The sequence below is a fragment of the Hemitrygon akajei genome, chromosome 31 (genome assembly GCF_048418815.1).
Source record: "Hemitrygon akajei chromosome 31, sHemAka1.3, whole genome shotgun sequence".
In the NCBI taxonomy this organism is placed as follows: Eukaryota; Metazoa; Chordata; class Chondrichthyes; order Myliobatiformes; family Dasyatidae; genus Hemitrygon; species Hemitrygon akajei.
The window spans coordinates 21,462,787-21,487,708 of NC_133154.1; the positions used below are offsets into that span (position 1 = coordinate 21,462,787).

Below are 24,922 nucleotides of genomic sequence, written 5' to 3' on the forward strand. Positions count from 1 at the left end.
AAGGAGATTTACAGAGGCACCACATTCTGAAATGTGCAAGAAGAATACAGATAAATTATTTCCAGTGACAGAGGACAAGTTACTGAGGCCGGGAAAGGAAGTTTTCAAACAGAGAGTTGTGAAATGGAGCACACTGCCCAAATGGGCAGTGAAAGGAGATTCACTGGGAAGGGGCTGGGGTAAATGATGAAGGTGGAGGGAGGGAGTGACATCAGTGGAATCATCCTTCCACAGGATGTCCCAAAGGCGTGTGTCTTGATGGGTTAATTGGCCTCTGTAACCCACCCCGTGGGTATTGAGGAGGGGAAGAATCTGGGGACAGTCAATGAGAGTGGGAAGAGAAGAAAGGAGGATTAGTTTAGGTTGGTGCACAATGGTCAGCACAGAATGAATGGGCCAAAAGGCCTGTTTCTGTCCTGTGCAGATTTATTACAGAATAAGGGGCTTGGCCTGGCAGACAGTGGAGTGTCTGGGTTCAAAGGTTAATGCGAACCCCATGATCTTGGAACAGACCTGTGCTTGGTGCGGGAGCGGAGTCCAACGCTCATCGACCTACGTAAGTGAACACCATACGGGCCACTAGACTTAGGGGAGAGTCCTTCGTATTGGTACAGCGGGCAGGGGTCAGGGGTTCTCTGCAACTGGGTACTGAAACCGTGGGAAGGGTTGTGCCAACCACTGGTGCTTCTGGGAATTCTGGGAAGGCATCCAGCGCTGGTTTCACACATTGGGAAGAGGCTTTTTAAAGTATTCACAGAGATCTTCAGCCATTGGAAAAAGTGCCGACTATACAGAGACTGTTGCCTGGATCAAGTGAAAGGCATTGCAACTTCTGCCCTTTATGGAGAGGCCTGTCTGCTCCGTCCATGACAAGGTCAGCACCTCAACAACGACCTGATCATACCGGATGGATTTTAACCTCTTGCTTCCCGCAGTTGTTGCTGGCTGAAAAGGCCCAACTTTATTGTTTTTATGATGGTTTAGGGGGGAGGGTGCCGTCCCCAGAGCACAGGAGGAGATAAGCTATGAAATTATAAAGGTACATGCAAACTTAGGCATGGAATCAGGCTTCAGTTACCAGGCCTTTGAAACTGGCTTCAGTACTGAATAAAATCGCACCCAGTCTGACTAACCTTGAGCCTCGGTAACCTGAGAGAAAAATAATTCACCTCAAGTTGATCATAGAGCCAGGATCAGACTCACTGAAGCAAGGCACACAAATCGCTGGAGGAACTCAGCAGGCCAGGCAGCATCTATGGAAAAGAGTAAAGAGTCGACGTTTCGGGCCGAGACCCTTCGGCAGGACTGGAAAGAAGAGATGAGAAGTCAGAGTCAGAAGGTGGGGGAGGGGAGTAAGAAGTTTATGGTAGTAGGTGATAGGCGAAACCTAGAGAGGGGAAGGGATGAAGTAAAGAGCTGGGAGTTGATTGGTGAAAGAGATAAAGAGGTGGACAATGGGGAAACTGATGGAGAGTTTGGAAAATCATGGAAGAAATGGAAGGGAAAGGAGAACTAGAGGAAAGTGAGGAGATACGATGAGAGGGAAATTGGAATGGGGAATAGAGAAGGGGGCAATTGCAGTACCAGAGGAAACCACCAGAGGGAGATGATGGGCAGGTAAGAAGATACCATGAGAGGAAAATGGGAATAGGGAATAGAGAAGGGGTGGGGACAAAGTTTGAGGAATCGATGTTCATGCAGTCAAGTTGGAGGCTACACAGATGGAATATAAGATGTTGCTCTTCCAACCTGAGTGTGGATTCATCGCGGCAGTAAAGGAGGCCATGGACTGATGTGCTGGAATGGAAATGGGAAGTAGAATTGAAATGGTTGGCCACCGGGAGATCCCACTTCTTCTGGCAGACTCAAGGGTCTTGGTCAGAAACGTCGACTGTTTACTCCTTTCCATGGATGCTGCCTGGCCTGCTGAGTTCCTCCAGCATTTTGTGTGTGTTACCTTGATGTCCAGCATCTGCAGATTTCCTCTTGTTTGTGAGTAAGGATAACCCTGGGTATTCTAGACCTGTGAGTCTTACTTTAGTGGTGGTCAGATTACTGGAGAAGATTCTTAGAGACAGGATTCCTGAGATTTGATTGAGGTGTACAGGTTGATAAGAGGCGTAGCGAAAAGACTGGATGGTTGCAAATGTCATTGCTTCGTTCAAGAAAGATAATCCTGGGAATCATAGACCACTGAGTCTTATGTCAGTGGTTGGCAAACAATTGGAGAGGATTCTTAGAAACTGGATTTACGAGCATTTGGAAAAGCATATTGGAGTAGTCAACATGGCTTTGTGAGGAGCAGGCCATACCCTACAAGCCTGATTGAATACTCTGAGGAAGTAACAAAGCACATCAATGAAGGCAGAGTAGTGGATATGGTGTACATGGATTTCAGTAAGACATTTGACAAGATTTTCTGTGGTCATTCAGAAAGCTATGAGCTGTGGGATCCAGGGAAATTTGGCCACGTGGATTCAGAATTGGCTTGCCCACAGAAGGCAGAGGGTGATAGTAGGTGGAGCCCATTCTGCTGGAGGTCAGTGACCAGTGGTGTTCCACAGAGGTTTGTTCTGGGACCCCTGCTCTTTGTGATTTTTATAAATGGATGTGGAAGTGGAAGGGTGAGTTAACAAGTTTGCAGATGGCACAAAGGTTGGGGGATTTGAAAAATGCTGTCATTGCTCACAGTAGGTCACTGATAGGACATAGAGCTGGGTTGAGAAGTGGCAGATGGAATTTGATCTGGAAGCATGTGAAGTGATTCATTTTGGAAGGCCGAATTTGAAGGCAGAGGTCAGAGTTAATGGCTGTGTGGAGGAACAGAGGGATCGTGAAGTCCATATCCACAGATCCCTCAAAGTTCCTGTGCAAGCTATTAGAGTGGTCAAGAAGGTGTATGGTGTGTTGGCCTTCATTAGACAGAGTTGTTCAGTTCAAGAGTTGTGATGTAATGTTGCGTCTTGTTAAAACTCTGGTTAGACCACAGTTGGGGTATTGTGTTGAGTTCAGTTCACTGGATTATAGGAAGGATATGGAAGCTTCAGAGGAGATCTACCTGGATTCTGCCCCGATAAGAAAGCGTGTCTTATGAGGATAGGTTAGGCAAGCTGGAGCTTTTCTCATTGGAGAAAAGGAGGATTTGAAGATTTGGTGACTTGATAGTGGTGTACAAGATGATAGGAGGCATAAACCGAGTGGACAGCCAGAGGCTTCCTCCCAGGTGGGAATATTAAGGGGGCATAATTTTGAAGTGGTTGGAGGAAGGAGGTTGGAGTTGGAAGTTGTCAGAGATAGGTTTGTTTACATAGAGTTGGAGATGTGTGGAAGATACTTCCAGGGTTGGTGGCAGAGGTAGATACCTTAGCGACATGTAAGAGACTCTTAAATAAGCACATGGTTAAAAGAAAAAAATGGAGGACAATGTGGGAGGGTTAGATTGATCTTGGTTAAAAGGTTGGCACAACATCGTGGGCCGAAGGGCCTGAACTGAACTGTATTATTTTACATTCTAAGGTGCGTTGACTTTCACTGGCGGGATGAGTTCAAGAACCGTGAGGCGATGTAGCTGTGCAAAACCTTGGTTACACCACACTTGGAGTATTGCGTACAGTTCTGGTCACCTCATCATAAGAAGGTTGTGGAAGTTTTAGAGAGGGTGCAGAGGAGATTTACCAGGATGCTGCCTGGATTAGAGAGAATGTCTTATGAGGAATAGTTGAGAGAGCCAGGGCTTCTGTTTCTCTGAAGAAGAATGAGTGGCGGCTTGATAGAGGTGTATAAGATTATGAGAGGTGTAACCAGAAGACAGCTAGTGCTACTTCCCGGGGTAACACTGACCAATACCAGAGGACATGTTTTTAAGTGGAAGAAAGTTTAGGGGAAGCGTCAGAGGCAGGTCTGAATCTGAGTTCCTCCAACACTTTGTGTGTGTTTCTCCAGATTTCTTGCATCTGCACAATCCCTTGTGTCTGTGACCAAAAGAGTTTCTGCAGGTTCTCCAGGCCAGATCTGGAGACCCTGGGGTTACCGTGTGGGGAGAGATGGAGCAGACCGGGACTGGACTCCCCAAAGATCCTGGAAGGATCGTACAGGGCCAGATGGCCTGCAGTGTGGGGAGGGTATCATCCTAGAGCTGAGGAGTCTCAGAAGGAGGGACGGGAAGGGTGTTCCTTGCCCAGAGGGAGGGAGATTTTTGTAATTCCCTCTCCTCCAAGGCTCAGTCCACCCATCTGTACTAACGGTGCTGAGCTCAAGCGGGTTGAGAGCTTTAAGCTCCCCGGAGCGAACATCGCTAACTATCCGTCCTGGTCCAGTCACGTAGGTGCCACAGCCAAGAAAACTCACCAGTGCTTCTATTTCCTCGAGAGGCTAAAGAAATTAACCCTTACCAACTTTTACCAATGCACCACCAAGAGTGTCCGATCCGGATGCATCACCACCTGGTACGACAACGGCTCGGCCCGTGACCACGAGAAACCGCAGAGGGTTGTGGACACAGCCCAGCACGTCGTGGAAACTAGCCTCCCTTCCATGGATTCTGTCTACACTTGCGGCTACCTCAGTAAAGCAGCTAGCATAATCAAAGACCCTGGACATATCTCTACTCTTCTCTCTCATCAGGCAGGAGGTACAAAAACCTGAAAGCACGTCCCAGTGGGCTGAAGGACAGCCACTGTTGAATGATCCCCTGGTTCCAGAAAGTGAGCTTTCAACCTCACTGTCTACCTCGTCATGACTCTGCGTGCTGTTGCTGTTTTTCCCTTGCGATACCTAAATGCTTTGATGCGGTGAAGTGATCTTGGACAAAGTGCTTCACTGTATGGGGTACGCGTGACAATGGTAGACCAAGAAACTCTGAGACACAGAGATTCCTGGATACTGGGAGTAGAGGGATGTGGAGATAGGACGGGGAATTGAGGTTGGGGGAAGAGTTGTAGGAGTGAGGGACAGAATGGACTCTGCAAGTGTTCGTGTTGGTCCGAACAGCAGGTGGCGACATTCCCTGGTAGACAGGCAGAAGTGCCCACCCCTTTAAGAGTTCTCACCTGTGCCCTGACCCTTTAAGCTAGGAGACAGCCGGGAGCGGAGAGGCTGCCACCGACATCAGTGGGACAGGTATCTGAACGATGCCACAGTGTGTAGTGGCGAGGGAGCCAAGCGGACTGAGGGATTGAGGGTGGAACTGTCTGACCGACCTGTGAGTAAACAGCAACAGCAGTCAGAGAGAGAAAGAGAGTGAATGAGAAGAAGTCTGATAGAGAGAGGGAGAGAGAGTGAGTGCAGGAGAGAGTGAGAGAGAGGGCATGACAGAGAGTGAGAGAGGGGCAGAAAGAGTGAAGGAGAGAGGAAGTAGGAGTGAGGAGGATGAGAGAGAGAAAGCTATGCAGTGAGTGAGTGGAGGGAAAGAGAGAGTGTGATAGAGAAAGCTTTCAAGGGGAAGAGAGCGCAGAAGAGGAAGAGTGAAAGAGAAAGCACGACTGAGGGAGGAAGAGTTAAATACAGTGTTAAAGGGAGAGAGAAAGTACAATAGAGAGAGATTGGGAGAGTGTGTAAGAGAGAGAGAAAGTGTACGAGAGAGGGGATAAGTGGAAGTGCAAGAGAGAGCGATAGACCTTGATGGAGAGGGAGAGTGTGTGATAGAGAGTGTGGAGAATGAGAAGGGATCGTGCTCCTCCCACCTCGCTGCCCCCTCCCATGACACTCCATCCCTCACCATCCCTCCCATTACACCCCATCCTACCGTCCCTCACTATCACCTCCCATGAAACGCCGTCCCTCATCATCCGCTCCCATGACACTCCATCTCTCACCGCCCCTCCCATGATCTCCATCCTTTGAAGCAACTTCCCTTGGCACTCCATCCCTCCCTCCTCACTACCTCATCCAACAACAATCCCCCTCCCTCCTCACTACCCTATCCCTCCCTCCTTACTACCTCATCCCACAACAATCCCCCCTCCCTCCTCACTACCCCATCCCTCCCTCCTCACTACCTCATCCCACAACAATCCCCCCTCCCTCCTCACTACCCCATCCCTCCCTCCTCACTACCTCATCCCACAACAATCCCCTCCCTCCTCACAACTCCATCCCTCCCTCCTCACTACCTCATCCAACAACAATCCCCCTCCCTCCTCACTACCCCATCCCTCCCTCCTCACTACCTCATCCCACAACAATCCCCCTCCCTCCTCACTACCTCATCCCACATCAATCCCCCCTCCCTCCTCACTACTCCATCCCACAGCAATTCCCCTCACCCTCCTTGCTGCCCCATCCCACAGTTAGTGTGCTCTGGGTTGCCATTGGGGAGAAGATCTGTCATTTTCTCTACGCTGTTTATGTTTCAGGTATTTGTCCGTTGAAGGTCCCAGTGGAGAGAGGGAGGGGACAGAGGGAAGGGAGGGAAAGGGGAAAAAGAGAGAGTGAAGGGGGGGTTGTGTGAGAGAGAAAGAGAGAGGTGAGAGAGAGGGAGAGGTTGAGTGTGCAAGGTGAGAGGAAAGGGGTGTGGAAGAGAGGGAGGAGGTAAGAGAGAGAGATTAAGGAAAAGGAGACAGAAGGTGTCAGGCAGTTGAAAGAGAGGGAAGAAGGTGGGAGAGGGAGAACGGTTTAGAGATGAGGATGGAGGCAGAGTGAACGAGGGAGAGTAAGGTAGAAAGAACAAGGGGGAGGGAGGAGGTTGACAGGGGGAGGAAGAGAGTGAACGTGAAGGAGAGTGAAGGAAGGAGGGAAGAGGGAAGGAGAGAGTGAATGAAGGAGTAAGTGGAGGGAAAGAGGAAGAGAGCATAAATGAGGGGAGGAAGGGAGTGAGGGAGGAAGAGGACTAAGAAAAGGATCCATCTGTAACCCCTCTCCCTAAACACTGGAGCCTCACTGATAACCCCACCCTTGTCCCTCTGCCTGACCCAGTTGGTGGGGGGGGGGAGCACGGAGAGCCAGTAACTGCGGACGATGGATCTGCCCCAGGCTCCGGACCCCTCGCCCAGCCTGGAAGAGGGGCTGTACCCCTTCCCACTGAGCCGGATGGGCCCATACATGCCCAGGCCCAGCACCGAGGTAGAGGGCGAGGAGGAAGAGCTGAGGGCGGCGCTGAGGCAGCGAGAGCAGGACCTGTACCTGGCGGCCGAGCTGGGCAAGGCCCTGCTGGAGAGGAGCCAGGAACTGGGCCACCAGAAGGAGATCCTGGAGCAGGAGCTAGAAGAGGCATTGCAGGTCAGTAGGGGGCCGAATGGCCTAAGGACTGGGTATGGAGAAGGTTATGGACGGAAGGACACTGGTGACAGTGACAGGGAGGACCCAGTGGCCGGAACAGTGCTGTTGTGGCACGTGGGAGGGTGTGGTTTGAGAGGGAGGAGATTCATCAACAAATCAGTCCAGGACCCTGCAACAGGGCTGGAACAAGGGAGAGGGGATCTATTATCTACATATAACCACCCTCCCCCTGAACCCCTTTAATAAATCTTGATCTGTAACCCACTTCCAAGGATTTGTTATCTGATATATAATCCCCACCAGCACCCTAAGCCCCTGGATTAGATCCCAGTCTGTAACTCACTGTTGGGGATCTATTTTTCTATGTATAAATACTGTTAACCCCTGGACTAGGTCCCAGCCTGCAATGCACACCGCGAGATCTGTTATTTAATAAATAAATCACTGAACCTGGACTACACCCAGGCCTGTAACATGCACCAGGGGATCTGTTATTCAATATATACATCACCGAACCCCTGGACTAGGTCCCAGCCTGTAACCTACTCCTCGGGAATCTATTATTCTATATATAAACCCCCTTAACCCAGAGATCAGATCCCAGCCTGTAACCCACTCCCACAATCTGTTATTCATCGCCTTTTGAAGATGTCCTCAGTGCTGGGGAGGCTAGAGCCCATGATGGAGCTGGCTGAGTTTACAACTCTCTGCAGCTTTTTCTGAACCTGTGCAATTGCCCCTCCATACCAGATGGTGATGCCACGAATTAGAATTCTCTCCACGATACTCCTGTAGAAATTTGCTGGTGTCTTTGGTGACATACCAGGTCTCCTGAAACTCCTAATAAAACATAGCTACTGTTCTGCTTCTTTGTGAATGAATTGGTTCTAGGGTAAATCCTCAGAGAGGTTGACACCCAGGAATTTGAAACTGCTCACCCTTTCCACTGCAGATCTCTGATAAGCACTGGTGTGTGTTCCTTCAACTTCCTTTTCCTGAAGGGAATAAAGGAAAAAAGAGTTGATGTTTCAAGCTGAGACTCTTCATCAGGAACCTTCTCTAGTCCCGATGAAGGGTCTCAGCCTGAAATGTTGACTCTATATTCCTTTCCATAGATACTGCCTGACCTGCTGAGTTCCGCCAGCATTTTGTGTGTGTTACTCCGGATTTCCAGCATCTGCAGACTCTCTTGTGACAGCTGACATTGTTTACTTGGATTTTCAGAAGTTCTTTGACTAAGTGCTGCACATGAGGCTGCTAGACAGGATAAGAGCCCATGGTGTTGCTGGAAAGATACCAGCGTGGAAAGAAGATTGGCTGACTGGCGGGAGGGAACGGGTGGGAAATGCTGCAGAAAGTTGTAAACTCTGCCAGCTCCATCATGGGCACCAGCCTCCCCAGCATCAAAAGGCGATGCCTCAAAAAGGCAGCATCCATCATTAAGGACCCTCATCACCCAGGACATGCCCTCTTCTACCATCAAGTAGGACATACAGGAGCCTGAAGACACACACTCTATGTTTCAGGAACAGCTTATTCCCTTCTGCCATCAGATTTCTGAATGGACAATGAATCCATGAACACTACCTCATTATTTTCCCTCTGCTTTTTGCACGACTATATTTTACATCTAATTGTAGCTTATAGTTTTTATTATGTATTGCAATGTGCTGCTGCCACAAAACAGTAAATTTCATGCCGTGTACCAGTGATGTCAAACCTGATTCTGGAACAAAGGGGACCTTTTCTGGTTGGTTGTCAGTGACTAGTGGTGTTGTACGGGGGTCACGTTAGATGTCAATGATTTGGATGACGGAATTGATGGTTTTGTGGCCAAGTTTGTGGATGACACAAAGATAGGTGGAGGGGCAGGCAGTATTGAGAAGCAGGGAGTCTACAGAAAGTCTTAGACAGATTAGGAGAATGGGCAAAGAAGTGGCAGATGGAATACACAGTAGGGAAGTGCATGGTCATGTACTTTGGTAAAAGAATAAAGGTGTAGACTATATAACCATATAACAATTACAGCACGGAAACAGGCCATCTCGGCCCTTCTAGTCCGTGCCGAACGCTTACTCTCACCTAGTCCCACCGACCTGCACTCAGCCCATAACCCTCCATTACTTTCCTGTCCATATACCTATCCAATTTTACTTTAAATGACAAAATCGAACCTGCCTCTACCACTTCTACTGGAAGCTCGTTCCACACAGCTACCACTCTCTGAGTAAAGAAGTTCCCCCTCGTGTTACCCCTAAACTTTTGCCTCCTAACTCTCAAATCATGTCCTCTTTTCTGAACAGGACTATTTTCTAAACAGGAAGAAAATTCAGAAATTAGAGGTGCGAAGTGACTTGGGAGTTAATGTGCAGGATTCCCTAAAGATTAACCTGCACGATGAGTCAACAGTAAGGAAGGCAAACATTGGCATTTTATTTCAAAAGGATTAGAATACAAGAGCTGAGGCTTTATAAGGCAGCGGTCAGACTGCACAGGGTATTGTGAGCACTCTTGGGCCCCTTATCTAAGAAAAATGTGCTGGCATTGCAGACAGTCGAGAGAAGGTTCACGAGAATGTTGTCAGGAATGAAAGGGCTAACATACGAGGAATGTTTGATGGCTCTCTGCCTGTACTCCACTGGAGTTTAGAACATTGTGGGGTGATCTCATTAAAACCTACTGAATATTGAAAGGCCTAGATGGAGTGGACGTGAGGAGGATGTTTCCTATAGTGGGTGAGTTCAGGACCAGGGCGATGACCCTTTGGAACAGAGATGAGAAGAAATTTCTTTAGCCAGAGGGTGGCGAATCTGCAGAATTAATTGCCACAGACAGCTATGGAGGCCAAGTCATTGGCTGTATTTAAAGTAGAGGACAATAGTTTCTTGATTAGTAAGGACATCAAAGGTTATGGGGAGAAATCAGGAGAATGGGGTTGAGAGGAATAATAAATCAGCCATGATGGAATAACGGAGCAGACTCGACAGGCCGAATGGCCTAATACTGCTCCCATGCCTTACGGTTATTTTTCGACTGGGTGCCTGTGACCAGAGGCATTCACCAGGGGCTCACTCTGAGATCTTTGTTGATGATTTGGTTGAGAATATACAAGGGATGTGGGTGCTCAGACACCATCAAAATAGACGGCTTTGTAGACAGTGAAGGTGGTTGCTGGGACAATCTCAATCAAGTGGGGAAGCAGACCGTGGAATGGCAAATGGAGTTTTGTTTGGATAAGTGCAAGGTGTTACATTTTTGGAAGAGAAATGAGGGTGGGTGGGACCTGCGAAGTGAGCAGCAGGGTCCGGGGGAACAGAGAGACCCTAGGGTACAGGACTTGCACTGTGAGCGGCAGGGTTTGGGGGAACAGAGAGACCCTAGGGTACAGGACTTGCACTGTGAGCGGCAGGGTTTGGGGGAACAGAGAGACCCTAGGGTACAGGACTTGCACTGTGAGCGGCAGGGTTTGGGGGAACAGAGAGACCCAGGGGTACAAGTACATGAGTCCCTGAAAATGGAGGCAGAGAGACAGGGGGTGAGAAGCATTTGGTAGGCTGGTCTTTATCAGTCAATACAACGAGTATAAAAGTTAGGATGTTATGTTGTAGTTGTACAGGATGTTGGTGAGGCTGCAGTTGGAGTATTGTGCTTAGTCTTGGTCCGAGCTGGAAGCAGTACAGAGGAGATCTAGGAGACTGTTTCAGCGACTCAAGGGTCTAAGTTATGGAGAGAGTTTGGGATTTTATTCCTTGGAGAATAAGAGATTGAGATGTGAACTTATTGAGGTGTATCTCATCATGAGGGACATAGATAGAGTTAATGAACATAGTGTTTTCCCTGGGGTTGGGGAATCAAGAACCAGAGAGCACAGGTTTAAGGTGAGAAGGACGAGATTGAAAAGGATTCTAAGGTGTGACCTACTCACCCAGCGGTCGGGATATGGAACCAGCTGCCAGAGAAGTGGTTGAGGCAGGTACATTAAAAGGTACTTGGACAGATACGTGGTTAGGAAAGGTTTGGAGGGATGTGGGCCAAATGTGAGCCAATGGGACCAACTTAGATGGAAATTCTGATCAGGAGGGCCAAGGAGCCCGTCTCCTTGCAGTGTGACCCTGTAAAAACAAGGATGTGTTGCCGAGGCTTTGTGAGACATTGGTCAGATCACGTTTGGAGTATTGTGAGCAGGATTTGGCCCCGTATCTAAGGAAGGATGTGTTGGCCCCGTAAGGGGTTCACAGGATGGGTTAAGGAGCATTTGATGGCTCTGGGCCTTTACTCAGTGGAATTCAGAAGGATAAGGAGAGGTGATTCTGTTGGAAGTTTCCCAGATACTGGAAGGGATGGATAGAGTGGACGTGCAGAGGATGCCTCCATCAGCGGGAGAGTCTGGGACCCGAGGGCGCAGCCTCAAGGTGGAAGAATGTCCTTTTAGAACAGAGATGAGGAGGAGTTTCTTCAGTGGGAACATGGTGAATCTGTGGAATTCACTGTCACGGATGGCTTTGGAGGCCACGTCATTGAGTGTATTTAGGGCAGAGATTGATGGGTTCTTGATTAGTGAGGGGAGTTAAGCATTGGGGTTTTAAATCCAGCACAATTGGGTGGGGAGCAGCCTAGATAGGCTAAATGGCCTTGCTCTGCTCCTATATCCCATGGCCTTGCAGGCCCAGGAGCAGGTCAGGAGCTTGGCAAGCTGACATATGTTCCCCTTCTGTCCCTCGACCCCCGACCCCCAGCGGCTACATCAGGAGCGAGTGGAACAGAGGCGGAGGCTGGAGGCTCGGGAGATCGAGTGGGAGGAGCGACTGGCAGAGCTGGAGAGGGAACTGAGGGAGCAGGGGGCCACCCTGAGGAAGCGCCAAGAAGCAGAGTGGAGGGAGGCGAGGGAGCTGGCCCAGCACAAACAGTGGCTCGAGGAGCAGCTCGGCCAGGTGGGGAGGATTGGGGAGCGGCATGGGGGGGGGGGCGGCTGGGGATGTGGGAGGGGGAGTGTGTGGGGATGGGGAATAGGAGGGAGTTGAGGAAGGAGGTAGTAAGAGAAGGAGTGGGGAGGAGGAGGGAGAGAGGAGTGGGTAGAGGAAAGGGAGGAGGTGGAGTTTCTTCAGTTCCTGATGGACTGAGAGCCCTAGGAGAAGGGTAAAGGTCCATAGACACAGTGCTCAGATCTCTCTCTCTCTCTCTCTCTCTCTCTCTCTCTCTCTCTCTCTCTCTCTCTCTCTCTCTCTCTCTCTCTCTCCCTCTCTCTCTCCCTCCCCCTCTCTCTCTCCCTCCCCCCTCTCATTCACACCTTCTGTCTTTCACTCTTTCCCTCTCTTGCTCCCTGTCACACTCTCTCTTTCACTGTCTCCTTCACTCACTCTTTCCCTCTCTCTATCATGCTCTCTCTGTCTGACATGCTTTCTCCCCCACCCCCACACACTCGTGAGCTGTGCTGTCCTGAGTCTCCTTGTCGAGGGTGAGAAGGGAGGAGAGATGCTCTCCAAGGAATGTCACTCCACCTGTACTGCAGGATTCTTGCCCCAACGGAGGTGAAGGACACACCCCTGCCTGGGACACATACGTATTCCTTCCTCCACCTCCCCCTCCCTCTGTGAGGAAGACCAAGGACACAGGTATTTCCCACTCTGAGGGGAGGCTGACTTTACAGGGACATTACACCCCACCACACAATACCTCCAGCCCTGGGTATTGTGCTGACTCCCCATCTCTTTCATCCTTCCCTCTCTCCGATCCTGCTCTCTCTGCCTTTCTCTTACCCTACCACTCTCCCTCATCTCTCTCCCTCCCTCCCCAATATCCCCTCTCCACCCCCTCCCCCTCCACTCTCCCCAATCTCCCCCTCCCCTTCCTCTCCCCTCCCCTTCCCCCTCCCCTTCCCCTGCCCTTCCTCTCCCCCTCCTCTCTCCACCCTCCCCTCTCTACCCTACCCTCTCCCCTCTGCTCTCCTCTCTCCACCACCCCTCTCCCTCCAAATCCATCTTCCCCTTTTCCTTTTGTCTTTCTCCTTCCCCCTCTCTCTGCCCTCCATACTCATTTGCAAGCGGGGAAAAATCAAATAAACAGAAATTGGGCACAATTCTTACAAGAAAGAGCACAATTAGATCAAAAACAAGGTCCATTTTAGCGCAAAGTGTTGCTAAACTGCAGCGATTAGGTTTGTGCCGGCTGGCCCTGGGTCCGATGGTCGAAGGGAAGTCTCTCTCTCTCTCCTCCCTCATAACTGAAGACCCTCATCGCAGGGAGACTCGAGCCCAGCCCCTTGTTTGATGAGGTCAGTGGGATTGGATCAAACAGGTTGGGACGTCCCAGCACAGCTCAGTTGGACCGGACAGGGTGAGATGTCTGTGCTGGGGGGAAGGTCAGCAGACTGTTTACGGGGTGGAGTTAGACCTCCCATTGACACCGAGATTCTCTTGCTCTCTCCCACTAACCCCCGGCAGACAAACGGGGAGCTGCAGTGTCTGCGGAACCAGCTCCAGGCCCGGGACGAAGCCTCGCAGGATCGGACTCTGCACTCTGAGCAGCTGGCCCAGATAAAGAGCCTGCAGGCAGAGGTGAGCAGATCAGGATGGGGTAGAGATGGGTGACCTTCCCCACCCGCCCAGATTGTATCTGTCTGTTTCTATGTGGCTGTCTGCGTCTGCCTGAGACTCTGCATCTGTGTGTGTCTCTTCCCCCTCCACTCTCTCCTCCCCCTGTCCCCTCTATCCCCTCCTCTCTCTCTCCCTACCTTTCACCCATCCCTTTCTTTCCCCCTCCTCTTCCCTACACCAACTCCCCCCCTCTACCCCTCCCTCTCCCTACCCCACCATCTTCCCCCTCCCCTCCACCCATTCTCTCCCACTCTCCACCCCTCCTTCCCTCTCCTCACCTTGCTCCCTTTTACCTCCCTCCCTCTCACCCTCCCCCTGAGCGGGCGGGACAGGACAGTGGACGAAGGTGAGGTGTTCACCCTCTCCCATGTTACCCAGCATGCTGGGGTGGCGAGATCACCAGTAGGGGCTCGGGAGAAGCTGAGACGTCTGTGAGCAGCCACAAGCATTAGCTCTGTCTGTGTCTGTGTAATCCTATTGCCCGTGATCCCACCAGTGAGGTCAGCTTGCATTGCAGCTCGTATTCTGCGTCCGAAGTGCCCCGACACTCCCGGGGCCAGTGGTCGGGCACTTGAATGAGCCTGCGATCCGAAACGCGGCTCCCCAAACGCGAGCCAACACCTTCTCCCCAATACTCTACCTGCTCATACAGACCCCAAAACACACAGGACAAACACTGGCCCTTAAAACGCGAGCCAACACCTTCTCCCCAATACTCTACCTGCTCATACAGACCCCAAAACACACAGGACAAACACTGGCCCTTAAAACGCGAGCCAACACCTTCTCCCCAATACTCTACCTGCTCATACAGACCCCAAAACACACAGGACAAACACTGGCCCTTAAAACGTGAGTCAGCATCTTCTTCCCAATATACAACCTGCCCAGACTGTGCCCCCCAAATTACACAGAGCAAATGCAGCCCCCAAAACACTAGATGGCCCCCTCCCTTCGATACATAATCTACTTGTACAGACCCCAAAGTACACAGGAGAAACATGGCTTCCAGAATGTGAGGCAGCATCTTCTCCCCAATATACAGACGCCTGCCCAAACACCAGTTACCAAAAATGGAGCCCATGATGGCCCTCAGTGCACGGTCCAAACACCGTCCGTAGACACCGCACTCTCCCCAAAATACAGGCCGGTTTCTGAACCCTGGGGGAACAGAGGGTGAGGGTGGGGTTAGTGGGGGTTTTCAGGGTTAGGGTGATGTCTGAATGTGTGTCTGTCTGTGTCTCCTCATCTATCAGTCTGTCTTTCTGTTTATCTGCATTCCACTGTCTGTCTGCACCCCTCCAGGCAATGCTGGAGGGGTGGGAGGTGGATGGGGTGTGGGGAGGGCACGGGTCTCCTTCGCCCCCGCCGACCCTGGTACTCAGCTCTCTCCTCTCCCCTCCCTGCGGCAGAACCAGGAGCTGGCGGGACAGGTGCGACAGTCCCAGGACCAGACGCGGAGCCTGGCGCAGGAGAACGTGGAGTTGCGCAGACAGCAGGAGGCTCTCCAGGACCAGCTCAGCACTCTGGAGAGGATCAGCCAGGGACAGCAGCAGCAGGTGAGGGGCGGGACGGGCACGGGGAACTGCAACGGGGTTATTTATTTATTTAGGGATAGGGTCGGCTCTTTGAGCCGTGCTGCCCCAGCAACCCCAAAACCCCGATTCACCATGACCTCATCATGGGACCACCCGGTATGTCTTTGGACCGTGGGAGGAAGCAGGAGGAAACCCACACGTCCCGCAGAGAGGGCCTACTGAGAATCCTTCCAGAACGGTGCCGGAATTGAACTGCAAGCTCCGGAATGCCCCGAGCTGTAATTGTGTCAAGCTAACTGCTACAGGACTGTGCCGTATCGTGGCATGTACTGAGATATGGCAAACAGCTTGCCTTCCCACAGATTAGATTAGCGTACATTGAGGTAGAACAATAACACTGCGGATTAAAGTGTAACAGCTACAGAGAAAGTGCACTGGAAGTAAACATTAAGGTGCAAGATCAACACATGGTAGATTGTGAGGTCATGAGTCCATTCAAGAGTCTGATAACAGTGGGATTGAAGCTGTCCTTGAGCCTGGTGATACAGGGGCTTCTGTATCTTCTGCCTGGTGGGAGAGGGGTGAAGAGAGAATGTTTGGGGTGGATGGGGTCTTTGATTAAACTGGCTGCTTTACCGAGAAGCATAGTCGAGTCCATGGAGGGGAGGCTGGTTCCCATGATGTGCTAAACTGTGTCCACAACCTTACGGTTTCTCACGGTCACAGTTGCTGTACCCAGCAGTGGTGCACTTGGATAGGATGCTTTCTATGGTAGATGAGGGTCCAGGCGGACATGCCGAATTTCTTTAGCCTTCTGAGGAAGTAGAGATGACCTTCTTTGGCTGTGATGTTTCAGTGGCTGGACCAGGACAGGCTGTTTGTGATGGTCACTCCCAGGAAATAGAAGCTTTCACCTTCTCGGCCCCTGCCCCGTTGATGTAGACAGGAACCTGTGCACCGCCCTGCTCTTCCTGGTGTCGAAGACCAACTCTTCTGTTTTGCTGACACCGAGTGGAAGGTCACGACACTAAGCTCTCTGTACTCCATCTCATTGCTATTTGAGATACAACTCACTACTGGGGTCTCCTGTCCGCTCTCCATCCCAGGTACGTCAGGCCCAGAGAGACCTGGAGGAGTTCAAGTCGTCCAATGAGAGTTTGAAGGAGGCCCTGCGAGAGCTGCGGGAGGAGGCAAGGGTCCGGCACAGGCCTCAACTTGAAGACTCGCTACACTCTGAGATCTGGGCAGCCGTGGAGCCAGACACCCTCTCTCTCTCCCATGTACAGGTAGGTTCCTGGGGGCCTTCTTCCCTCGGTGTCCAATAACCCACCGGTTTGTGACAGGGTCCAGACCATTACAGGTTCAGGGTTTGGATGTCCCAACACAGGGTCATACAGTGCAGAAACAGGCCCTTAGGCCCAACCAGTCCATACTAACCAACATCGCCATCTAACCTGGTTTCATTTCCCCTTGTTTGGCCCAATTCCCTCCAAACCTTTCCTATCCATGTACTGTATCTTTACAAACGTCTTTGAAATGTTGTTAATGTACCTGCCTCAACCACTTCCTCGAGTATTGGACATCTCAAACCTGTGGAGAAATCTCTGCTATTCCTATTGCTCTAACAATCTTATAAAACTCTGTCAGGTCTCCTCTCAGTCTCCATCACTCCAGAGAAAGCACCCCAAGTTATAGCATGTGCTCTCTAATCCAGGCAGCATTCTGGTGAACCTCTTTTGCATCCTTTCCAAAGCCTCCATGTCTTGCCTCTAAGGGAGCGACCAGAAGTGAATGCAATACTCCAGATGTGGCCTGACCAGCGTTTTATAGACCTGCAAACTTCAAAGTAAATTTATTATCAAAGTACACACAGTATATGTCACCCTGAGATTAATTTTCTTGTGGGCATTCGCTGTACAAAGTACAAAGAAACACAATAGAATCAATGAAAAATCGTGCAAAACAAGACAAAGTGTAAAAGACAACAAATTGTGCAAATACAGGAAAAAAAAACTAAATACTACTAATAATAATTATAAATAAGCAATAAATATCGAGAGCATGAGATGTAGAGTCTTTGAAAGTGAGTCCATAAGTTGTGGAATCAGTTCAGCATAGGGAACTTATCCTTTTGGTGCAAGAGCCTGATGCTCAACAGTGATATCTGTTCCTGAACTTGCTGGTGTTGGACTTAAGGCTTCTGTACCTCCTTCCTGATGGCAGCAGCGAGAAGAGAGCGTGTCTTGGATGGTTGGTCCTTGATGAAGGATACTGCTTTCCTGTGAAGCTCCTTACAGATGTGCTCAATGGTGGGGAGGGCTTTATCTGTGATGGACTAGGCTGTACCTACTGCCTTTAGTAGACTTCTCTGTTGAAGAGCATTGGTGTTTCCAGAGGAGGCCATGATGCGGCCAGCTGGTATACTCTTCACCGCAAATCTACAGAAGTCTGTCAAAGTTTTAGATGACATGCTGAACCCTCACAAGCTTCTGAGAAAGTAGAGGCGTATGGCACTTACATGCTGAACCCAGGACAGATCCTCTGAAATGATAAAGCCAAGGAATTTGAAGTTGCTGACCCTCTCCACCTCTGATCCCTTGATGAGGACTGGCTCATGAGCTCCAGTTCCCTCCTCATGTAGTCAATAATCAGCTCTTTGGTTTTGTTGAATGAGGAGTTGTTGTTGTAGGACCATTCAGCCAGATTTTCAATCTCCTTCCTATATGCTGATTCACCACCACCTTTGATTCAGACAACAATGGTGGCAACATCAGCAAACCTAAATATGCCATTGGAGCTGTGCTTAGCCTCACAGTCTTAAGGGTAAAGTGAGTAGAGCAGGGGACATGAATATGAATATGAATATAGAGATATAGATTGATTTTCAGGCTCAGGGAGCTGAATTAGCAGAGACCGGCTGGGGAAAGGAGCTGACAGTACCTAATCAGTAAACTGTCTGCACAGATAATCTATTAACCAGTGACCACATCTCTTTCACAGGGGACAGGCTGGCAGTTAATCCGATATATTTCTCCAGATTAGCTGGTTAATCGCCTTTAAATTTGCATTTCCTTACTCTGAAACTATCTGGCAGATGGTGTAAATATTGTTGTCAAACTGAGCCCTTTGCAAAGTACTTTCTTTAACCTAGGCTGGGCGTCCAGCACCCCTGTCCTCCGGATCAGAATCGGGTTTACTATCACTGACTCAGGTTATGAAACTTGTTGTTTCTTGGCAGTAGTTACAGTCCAATACATAGCGAGCCCTTGGTTGGTCACGGCCAACCCTGGGTGTTGCGTCGATACGCAAGCCAGTACAGTATTGCGTTTTCTGTGTTTATGGTGTTGGTGCAGCCCCATCCATCGGCACGCGAGCCGGGGCAGTACGATGTGGAGAGCGAGCTGTCGCCATTGTAGCAAGCTCCCCCTCACTACACAGCTGATGAAACCAAAGGAATGGCAGAGACCGATACAGATTGGCACCAGCAGGAGTTGCCAGCCAGCGTTGAACTCAACGTAGTAAAATATACTACAAATTACAATAAGAAATATATTATATATATAAAAAAGAGAGAGAAAATAGTGAGGTAGTGTTCATTGTCGGTTCAGAAATCTGATGGCGGAGGGGAAGAAGCTGTTTATAAAGTGTCTTCAGGCTCCTGTATCTCCTCCTTGACGGTAGCAATGAGAAGAGGGCATGTCTTGGGTGATGAGGGCCCTCATGATGGATGCCAACGTTTTGAGGTATCGCCTTTAGAAGATGTTCTCGATGGTGGGAAGAGTTGTGCCCATGATAGAGCTGGCTGAATTTACAACCCTCTGCGGCTCCACCTCTGCATCTGGGCATCGGACATACTGTCCTCAACACCCAACAACCGTCCCCCACCCAGTCCGAGTATCGGACACTCTGTTTCCCCACCCGGGATTCTGACACATGGCCTGAGCAACCCTGTACAGGGGTAAATCAATGCACCAGCTTGTGGCATGAAATATCTTCTCTGCCCAGGGACACAGTTAATTCTGTTTAGCACACAGTTAGCATGGGAATTGAGGATTCTGGGCAAAAGGCAGGTGGGTGAACTGGAGTCCAAGTCTGGATCAACCGTGATCTGACTGAGTGGCGGAGCTGTTTGTCCTGTTCAGCTTTGACCCGGCTACCTTGGTGCACTCTCCTGGAAAATGTACAAAGCAGCAGAATCCAACTACACACTCCCTCGTTGAGGAGCCATCCTCCCTCCCTCTGCATTCTCATCAATCGGCTCTCCCTACCAACCCCTCCCCCTCTCCTTTCCCTCCCCCTTTTACTCCCATTCTCCTCTCCCTCCCTAACATCCCCCTCCCACCTCCCTCTCTCCCCCCTCCCCACCCTGTTATACTTCACCCACAATCTCCTTTCCTCATTCTCCTTCCCCTCATTCTCCTTTCCTCATTCTCCTTCCCCTCAAAAACCTCCCGGGGCTGAAGTATGGGATTTTGCTGTTCCCTTCTGGCCCGCCCTCCTGGGGGTGGCGAGGGAAACTTGGGGATGAGGGGGGATGGAGGTAGAGAGGGAGTAGTTGTGAGTGTCACTCATTCTCAGTGGGAGGAGATACTGATGTTGGTGGTAGGCTGGTGGCAGGAGAGGGAGAGGGTCAAGGGGCAGATGGAGGTAGGGGAGGGTAAATAGAGAATGGGGAAAGGGTGAGAGAGGGAGAAAGGATGGGGTAGAGGGGGAAGAGTGAGAGGGTGAGAGGTAGAGGGGAAGAGGAAAGAGAGAGAGAGGCAGATGGGGAGCAAGGAAGAAAGGGAGGGGCATGAAGGAGTGGGGAGAAAGGGGGTAAATGTGAAGGCATTTGGGAGAGAGGTGAAGGAGAGAGAAAGAGAGACAGAAAGGGAGATATTGATGGAGGGAGAGAGAGAGAAAATGGAGAGGAGATAGTGACAGGAGTGTGGAGTTTGGGAGCAGATTAAAGGGACCGAGTGGGGAGGGTGAACAAAGATGAGAGAGAGGAAGATGAATGGGGAGGGGGTTAGTTGCTGAGCACACTGACCTCACTCTGCTCTGGAATATTGACGCGGAGTGGGGGGGGGGGGGGGGCGGTGAAGAAGCCGGAGGTGGGAAGGAAGGAATGAATGAATGGTGGACGGTTATTGAGCATACTGACCTTGTCTTCTCCCCACTGACCACAGGCAGAGGAGCTGTCCCCTCGGGGAGAGGAGGAGGAGGAAGCCCGAGGGCTGAGGCAGGCAATCTGTGCCAGCAACCCTGACCAGGCCTTACAGCAGGCCATCCACTCCCGTGACGAGGCCATTCACAAGTGAGTGTAGATCCGGCTGGGCCAACTGAACCCTTCCTCCTCTCCTCAACCCCACCCCACCACTCCCAATCATGACCCTGCCCCAACCCCCAATCCTCCCCCCCACTCCTTTTGCCCCAACTCCTCCTCCTCCCCCTCTCTTCCTTTTCCTTTCCTTCTCCCCTCCTCGTCCCCTCTTCCTTCTCTCTGCCTCGTTCACTTTCTTCTCACCTCACACCTCTATCTCCCCTCCCCTCCCCTCCCAAATGCTGCGTCTCTGTGTCGATGAACTGCTGGTCATTTGTCATTACACCTGTACATTCATGATCTGTGCGTGTGGCAATAATCCCCACTTCGTCTAACCCCTCCCCCTCTCCCCCCTCTCCCCCCCTCTCCCTGGCCTTGTGGACAGGAAACAGGAGGTGGAACGGGAACTGCGACTGGTTCAGACAGAGAGAGATTCCCTGAGCCGGGAGCTTCTCCAAACCCTGCGGCAGAAGGTAGAGCTCAGTCAGGAGCTGGAGGCCTGGCAGGTGAGTGTGGAACCCCTCCTCACCTCTCTGTCCTTCCCTGACCTCCACTCTGCACCCCCCCCCATCTGTATCCCCCTTCGCTCATGAGCTGGTGGCCTGGCAGGTGGGTGCAGACCTCCTACCTTACACACCTATCCTACCTCCTCCCCTCCCCTCCGCTCCCCTGCCAAAGCATTTCCCCACCCAGGAGCTGGTGGCTTGGCAGGCGAGTGTGCGCCGTCTCCCCACTTCCCTCCATCTGCCTGACCCTGTCCCTCCCACCTCAATCCCTCCCCATCCCACCTCTCTACCTCACCCCCAACCCTTCCCCCTCCCTCAATCCATCCCTTACTGTGCCCCAAGTTAAAGGTGGGGGGTGTTTGGGTGAGATCCCAGGTCTGGGGTGGGGTCCCGTAGGGGTTGCAACCCCTGAGTGGTTGTGGTGGAGAGTGGGAGGAAAAAACTGAGGGTGGGGCCCTCATTTGAAATGAGGTGATTGTCCCAGGGGTCAGGGCCAGGGGGCTATGGTTGAGAAGGGAGTAACGAAAATGTTTCTCATCTGATTCTCCTCCACCACATCTATCACCCTCACTCACCTTTCCCCTCCCCATTCTCCCCGAATTCGGCCACACTCCTCCATTTCTCCCTGTTAACTCTCACCTCTCTTCCTCCTCCCCATCCCTTACCCCTACCCCTATTCGCTCCCCCACCCCTCTCACCTTCCCTCTTCTCCCCATCTTCCTCCCCACAGGAAGACCTACAGGTGATCCTCACACAGCAGTTGGAGGCCCAGCAGCAGCAGGAGGTGGGGTCGGAGCCCCCCAGGGGTGGGAGAAGTCTCCTGGCTCCCAACCCTAGCCTGACCTGGGACCCCCACCGATTCCTCTCCCTCTTCCGCAGGAGCTGATGGTGATAGGAGGAGTGGGAGGCGCCCACTCCCTCACACACGAGATGGAATCTGGGACTAGATGGGGGCAGAGAGAGAGAGAGAGAGACTCCCAAACCAGAGGCCAGCCACCGATAATCCATTAACTTGCTTCCTGCATTAAACTCTCTTCCGCTGGAGGAGCAGTGGGAAAAGTCACAGTCGCTGTCGCTGGTCTGCCCAGGCAGGCTGACTGAGGGGGGCATCACAAGCCCTTGAGGCAGCCTCTCTAGGACAATAAGCTCCCACTATCTCAGAGCATACGCACCCCCCCTCCACCCCCGGGACTGGGTGGAGCACAAGGAATCAGTGAATGGCCTCAGAGAATGTAGAATAGTGCAGCACAGGGTCCGTCTCTGCCAAACACAATGCTAAAATAAACTTCACCCCTTCTGCCCTGCACGTGGTCCAAATCCCTCCATTCCCTGCACATCAATTTGTCTTGACAGCTTTTTAAACACCACATCACCAGAGAGCAGACCAATTCTGCACTGTCTTTCTGTTCCCTCTCTGCCACCCTTCTGTTCACCCTCATTCTCTGTACCCCTCTCTCCATCTGTATCAGCCTCTCTCTGTACCCCTCCTCTCTCTCTGTCCCCCCTCTCTCCCTCTCCCCTTTTTTCTCCCCCTATCTCCCTCTCTCTGTACCCCTCTCTCTCTGCCCCATCTTACTGCCCCCTCTCTCTGTTCCCCCTCTCTGTACCCCCTCTCTCTGTCCCCTCTCTCTCTTCCCCCTCTCTCATTCTGCCCCCCTTCCTGTCCATCCCCTTCTCTCTCTTTCTCCCTTTGCCCCCTCCCTCTCTGTGTCCCCTCTTTCTCTCTGCCCCTCTCTGTAAAAATGCATATTCCCCTCCCTCCACTCTCTTTCAATGCATGCCCTCTGGTATTGGACAGTTTGACACTACGGGGAAAAGATACTGGCTCTCTTTAAACTATGTCTCTCATAATCTTATAAAACTCCACTTCAGCCTCCACCACTCCAGAGAAAACAAACCAAATTTAGCTGATGCCCTCTAATCTAGACAGCATCCTGGTGAATCTCTTCTGCACCCTCTCCACATCCTTCCTGTGACAGGGCGACTAGAACTACACACAATACTGACCAAAGGTTTATAAAGATGCAAATAATGACTTTCACTTAGAGTTCCTCTTGCCTCATTTTCCTTCTTTAACACCGTCGAGCTGTGTGACTACTTTCAGGGACCCTGAGATCCCTCTGGGAGATGGCAATGGTCTCATCAACCACCCCAATGTCTTTTAAGGGCAAGCTGATTCTGAATCCGAGTGGCTAATTTACTGTGGATCCCAGTTACATGAGGCTTCGTGGACATAGGCGAGGATGGTTCCTCAATTTGGACCCATCTCCAACTCCAGCCATGAAAGTTAAATCTCTTTAAGAGGGGTTTTAAAAGCGGCGCCACAGCACCACCGTCTGGTCAGAGCTGGTACTGCATGTCTGGGTCCAGGGGCATATTGACACCTCCCGACCTGGGAGGGCGTCTGCGCGTGATGGGGCTTGTCAGATCTCAGTTTTATAAAGCTACAGAAAATGACTTCCTGGCTCTTAGACTCATTGCCCCGACTGCCTTCTTCACCGCGGTATCAACCTGCGCGGCTACTTTCAGGGTGAGCTTCCGTCTGTGGGTGGAAAGAGGGTGTTCTGACGGTTGTGAATGGGAAGGGGTGGGGTCCCATTGGGAGTGCAGACAGTGGGAGTGAATGGGAAGGGGCGGGGTCCCATTGGGAGTGTGGACAGTGAGAGTGAATGGGAAGAAGGAGTGGGGACCCATTGGGAGTGAATGGGAAGGGGTAGGGACCCATTGGGAGTGTGGACAGTGGGAGTGAATTTGAAGTGATGGAATCCCATAGGGAGTGTGGACACTGGGAGTGAATGGGAAGGGGTGGGGACCCATTGGGAGTGTAGACAGTGGGAGTGAATGGGAAGGAGTGGGGACCCATTGGGAGTGTGGACGGTGGGAGTGAAAGGGAAGGGATGGGGGTCCCATTGGGAGTGTGGATGGTGGGGGTGAATGGGAAGGGGTGGGGACCGATTGGGAGTGTGGACAGTGGGAGTGAATGGGAAGGAGTGGGGACCCATTGGGAGTCTGGACGGTGGGAGTGAAAGGGAAGGGATGGGGTCCCATTGGGAGTGTGGATGGTGGGGGTGAATGGGAAGAGGTGGGGTTCCATTGGGAGTGTGGATGGTGGGGGTGAATGGGAAGGAAGGGGTGAGGTCCATTGGGAGTGTGGACAGTGGGAGGGATTGGGAAGGGGTGGGGTCCCATTGGGAGTGTGGACAGTGGGAGTGAATGGGAAGGGGTGGGGACCCATTGGGAGTGTGGACAGTGGGAGTGAATGGGAAGGAGTGGGGACCCATTGGGAGTGTGGACGGTGGGAGTGAAAGGGAAGGGATGGGGTCCCATTGGGAGTGTGGATGGTGGGGGTGAATGGGAAGAGGTGGGGTTCCATTGGGAGTGTGGATGGTGGGGGTGAATGGGAAGGAAGGGGTGAGGTCCATTGGGAGTGTGGATGGTGGGGGTGAATGGGAAGGAAGGGGTGAGGTCCATTGGGAGTGTGGATGGTGGGGGTGAATTGGAAGGAAGGTGTGGGGTCCCATTGGGAGTGTGGATGGTGGGGGTGAATGGGAAGAGGTGGGGTCATTTGGGAGTGTAGACAGTGGGAGTGAATTTGAAGTGATGGAATCCCATAGGGAGTGCGAACGGTGGGAGAGATTGGGAAGGGGTGGGGTCCCATTGGGAGTGTGGACAGTGGGAGGGATTGGGAAGGGGTGGGGTCCCATTGGGAGTGTGGACAGTGGGAGGGGTTGGGAAGGGGTGGGGTCCCATTGGGAGTGTGGACAGTGG

At 51.6% G+C, this 24,922-nt stretch overlaps 1 protein-coding gene across 3 annotated transcripts; it reads left to right on the forward strand.

Moving 5' to 3' along the window:
* Positions 1–6,235: 6,235 nt before the first annotated feature.
* On the forward strand, positions 6,236–23,718 carry LOC140719405 (BICD family-like cargo adapter 2). 3 transcript variants are annotated; one of them, XR_012096904.1, is made up of 8 exons: positions 6,236–7,215; positions 11,952–12,146; positions 13,656–13,769; positions 15,221–15,367; positions 16,453–16,632; positions 20,515–20,642; positions 21,041–21,154; positions 21,885–22,019. XR_012096904.1 is itself a non-coding variant. In XM_073034036.1 (8 exons), the coding sequence occupies exons 1-8, from the start codon at positions 6,955–6,957 to the stop codon at positions 22,038–22,040; spliced, it is 1,302 nt and encodes a 433-aa protein (XP_072890137.1). In that variant the 5' UTR covers positions 6,236–6,954; the 3' UTR covers positions 22,041–23,718. The 3 variants fall into 3 exon arrangements, 2 of the variants coding, with proteins under 2 accessions (XP_072890137.1, XP_072890138.1); XM_073034036.1 differs by having other exon boundaries at positions 21,034–21,154; positions 21,885–23,718; XM_073034037.1 differs by lacking the exon at positions 11,952–12,146 and having other exon boundaries at positions 21,034–21,154; positions 21,885–23,718.
* The last annotated feature ends 1,204 nt before the right edge of the window (positions 23,719–24,922 follow it).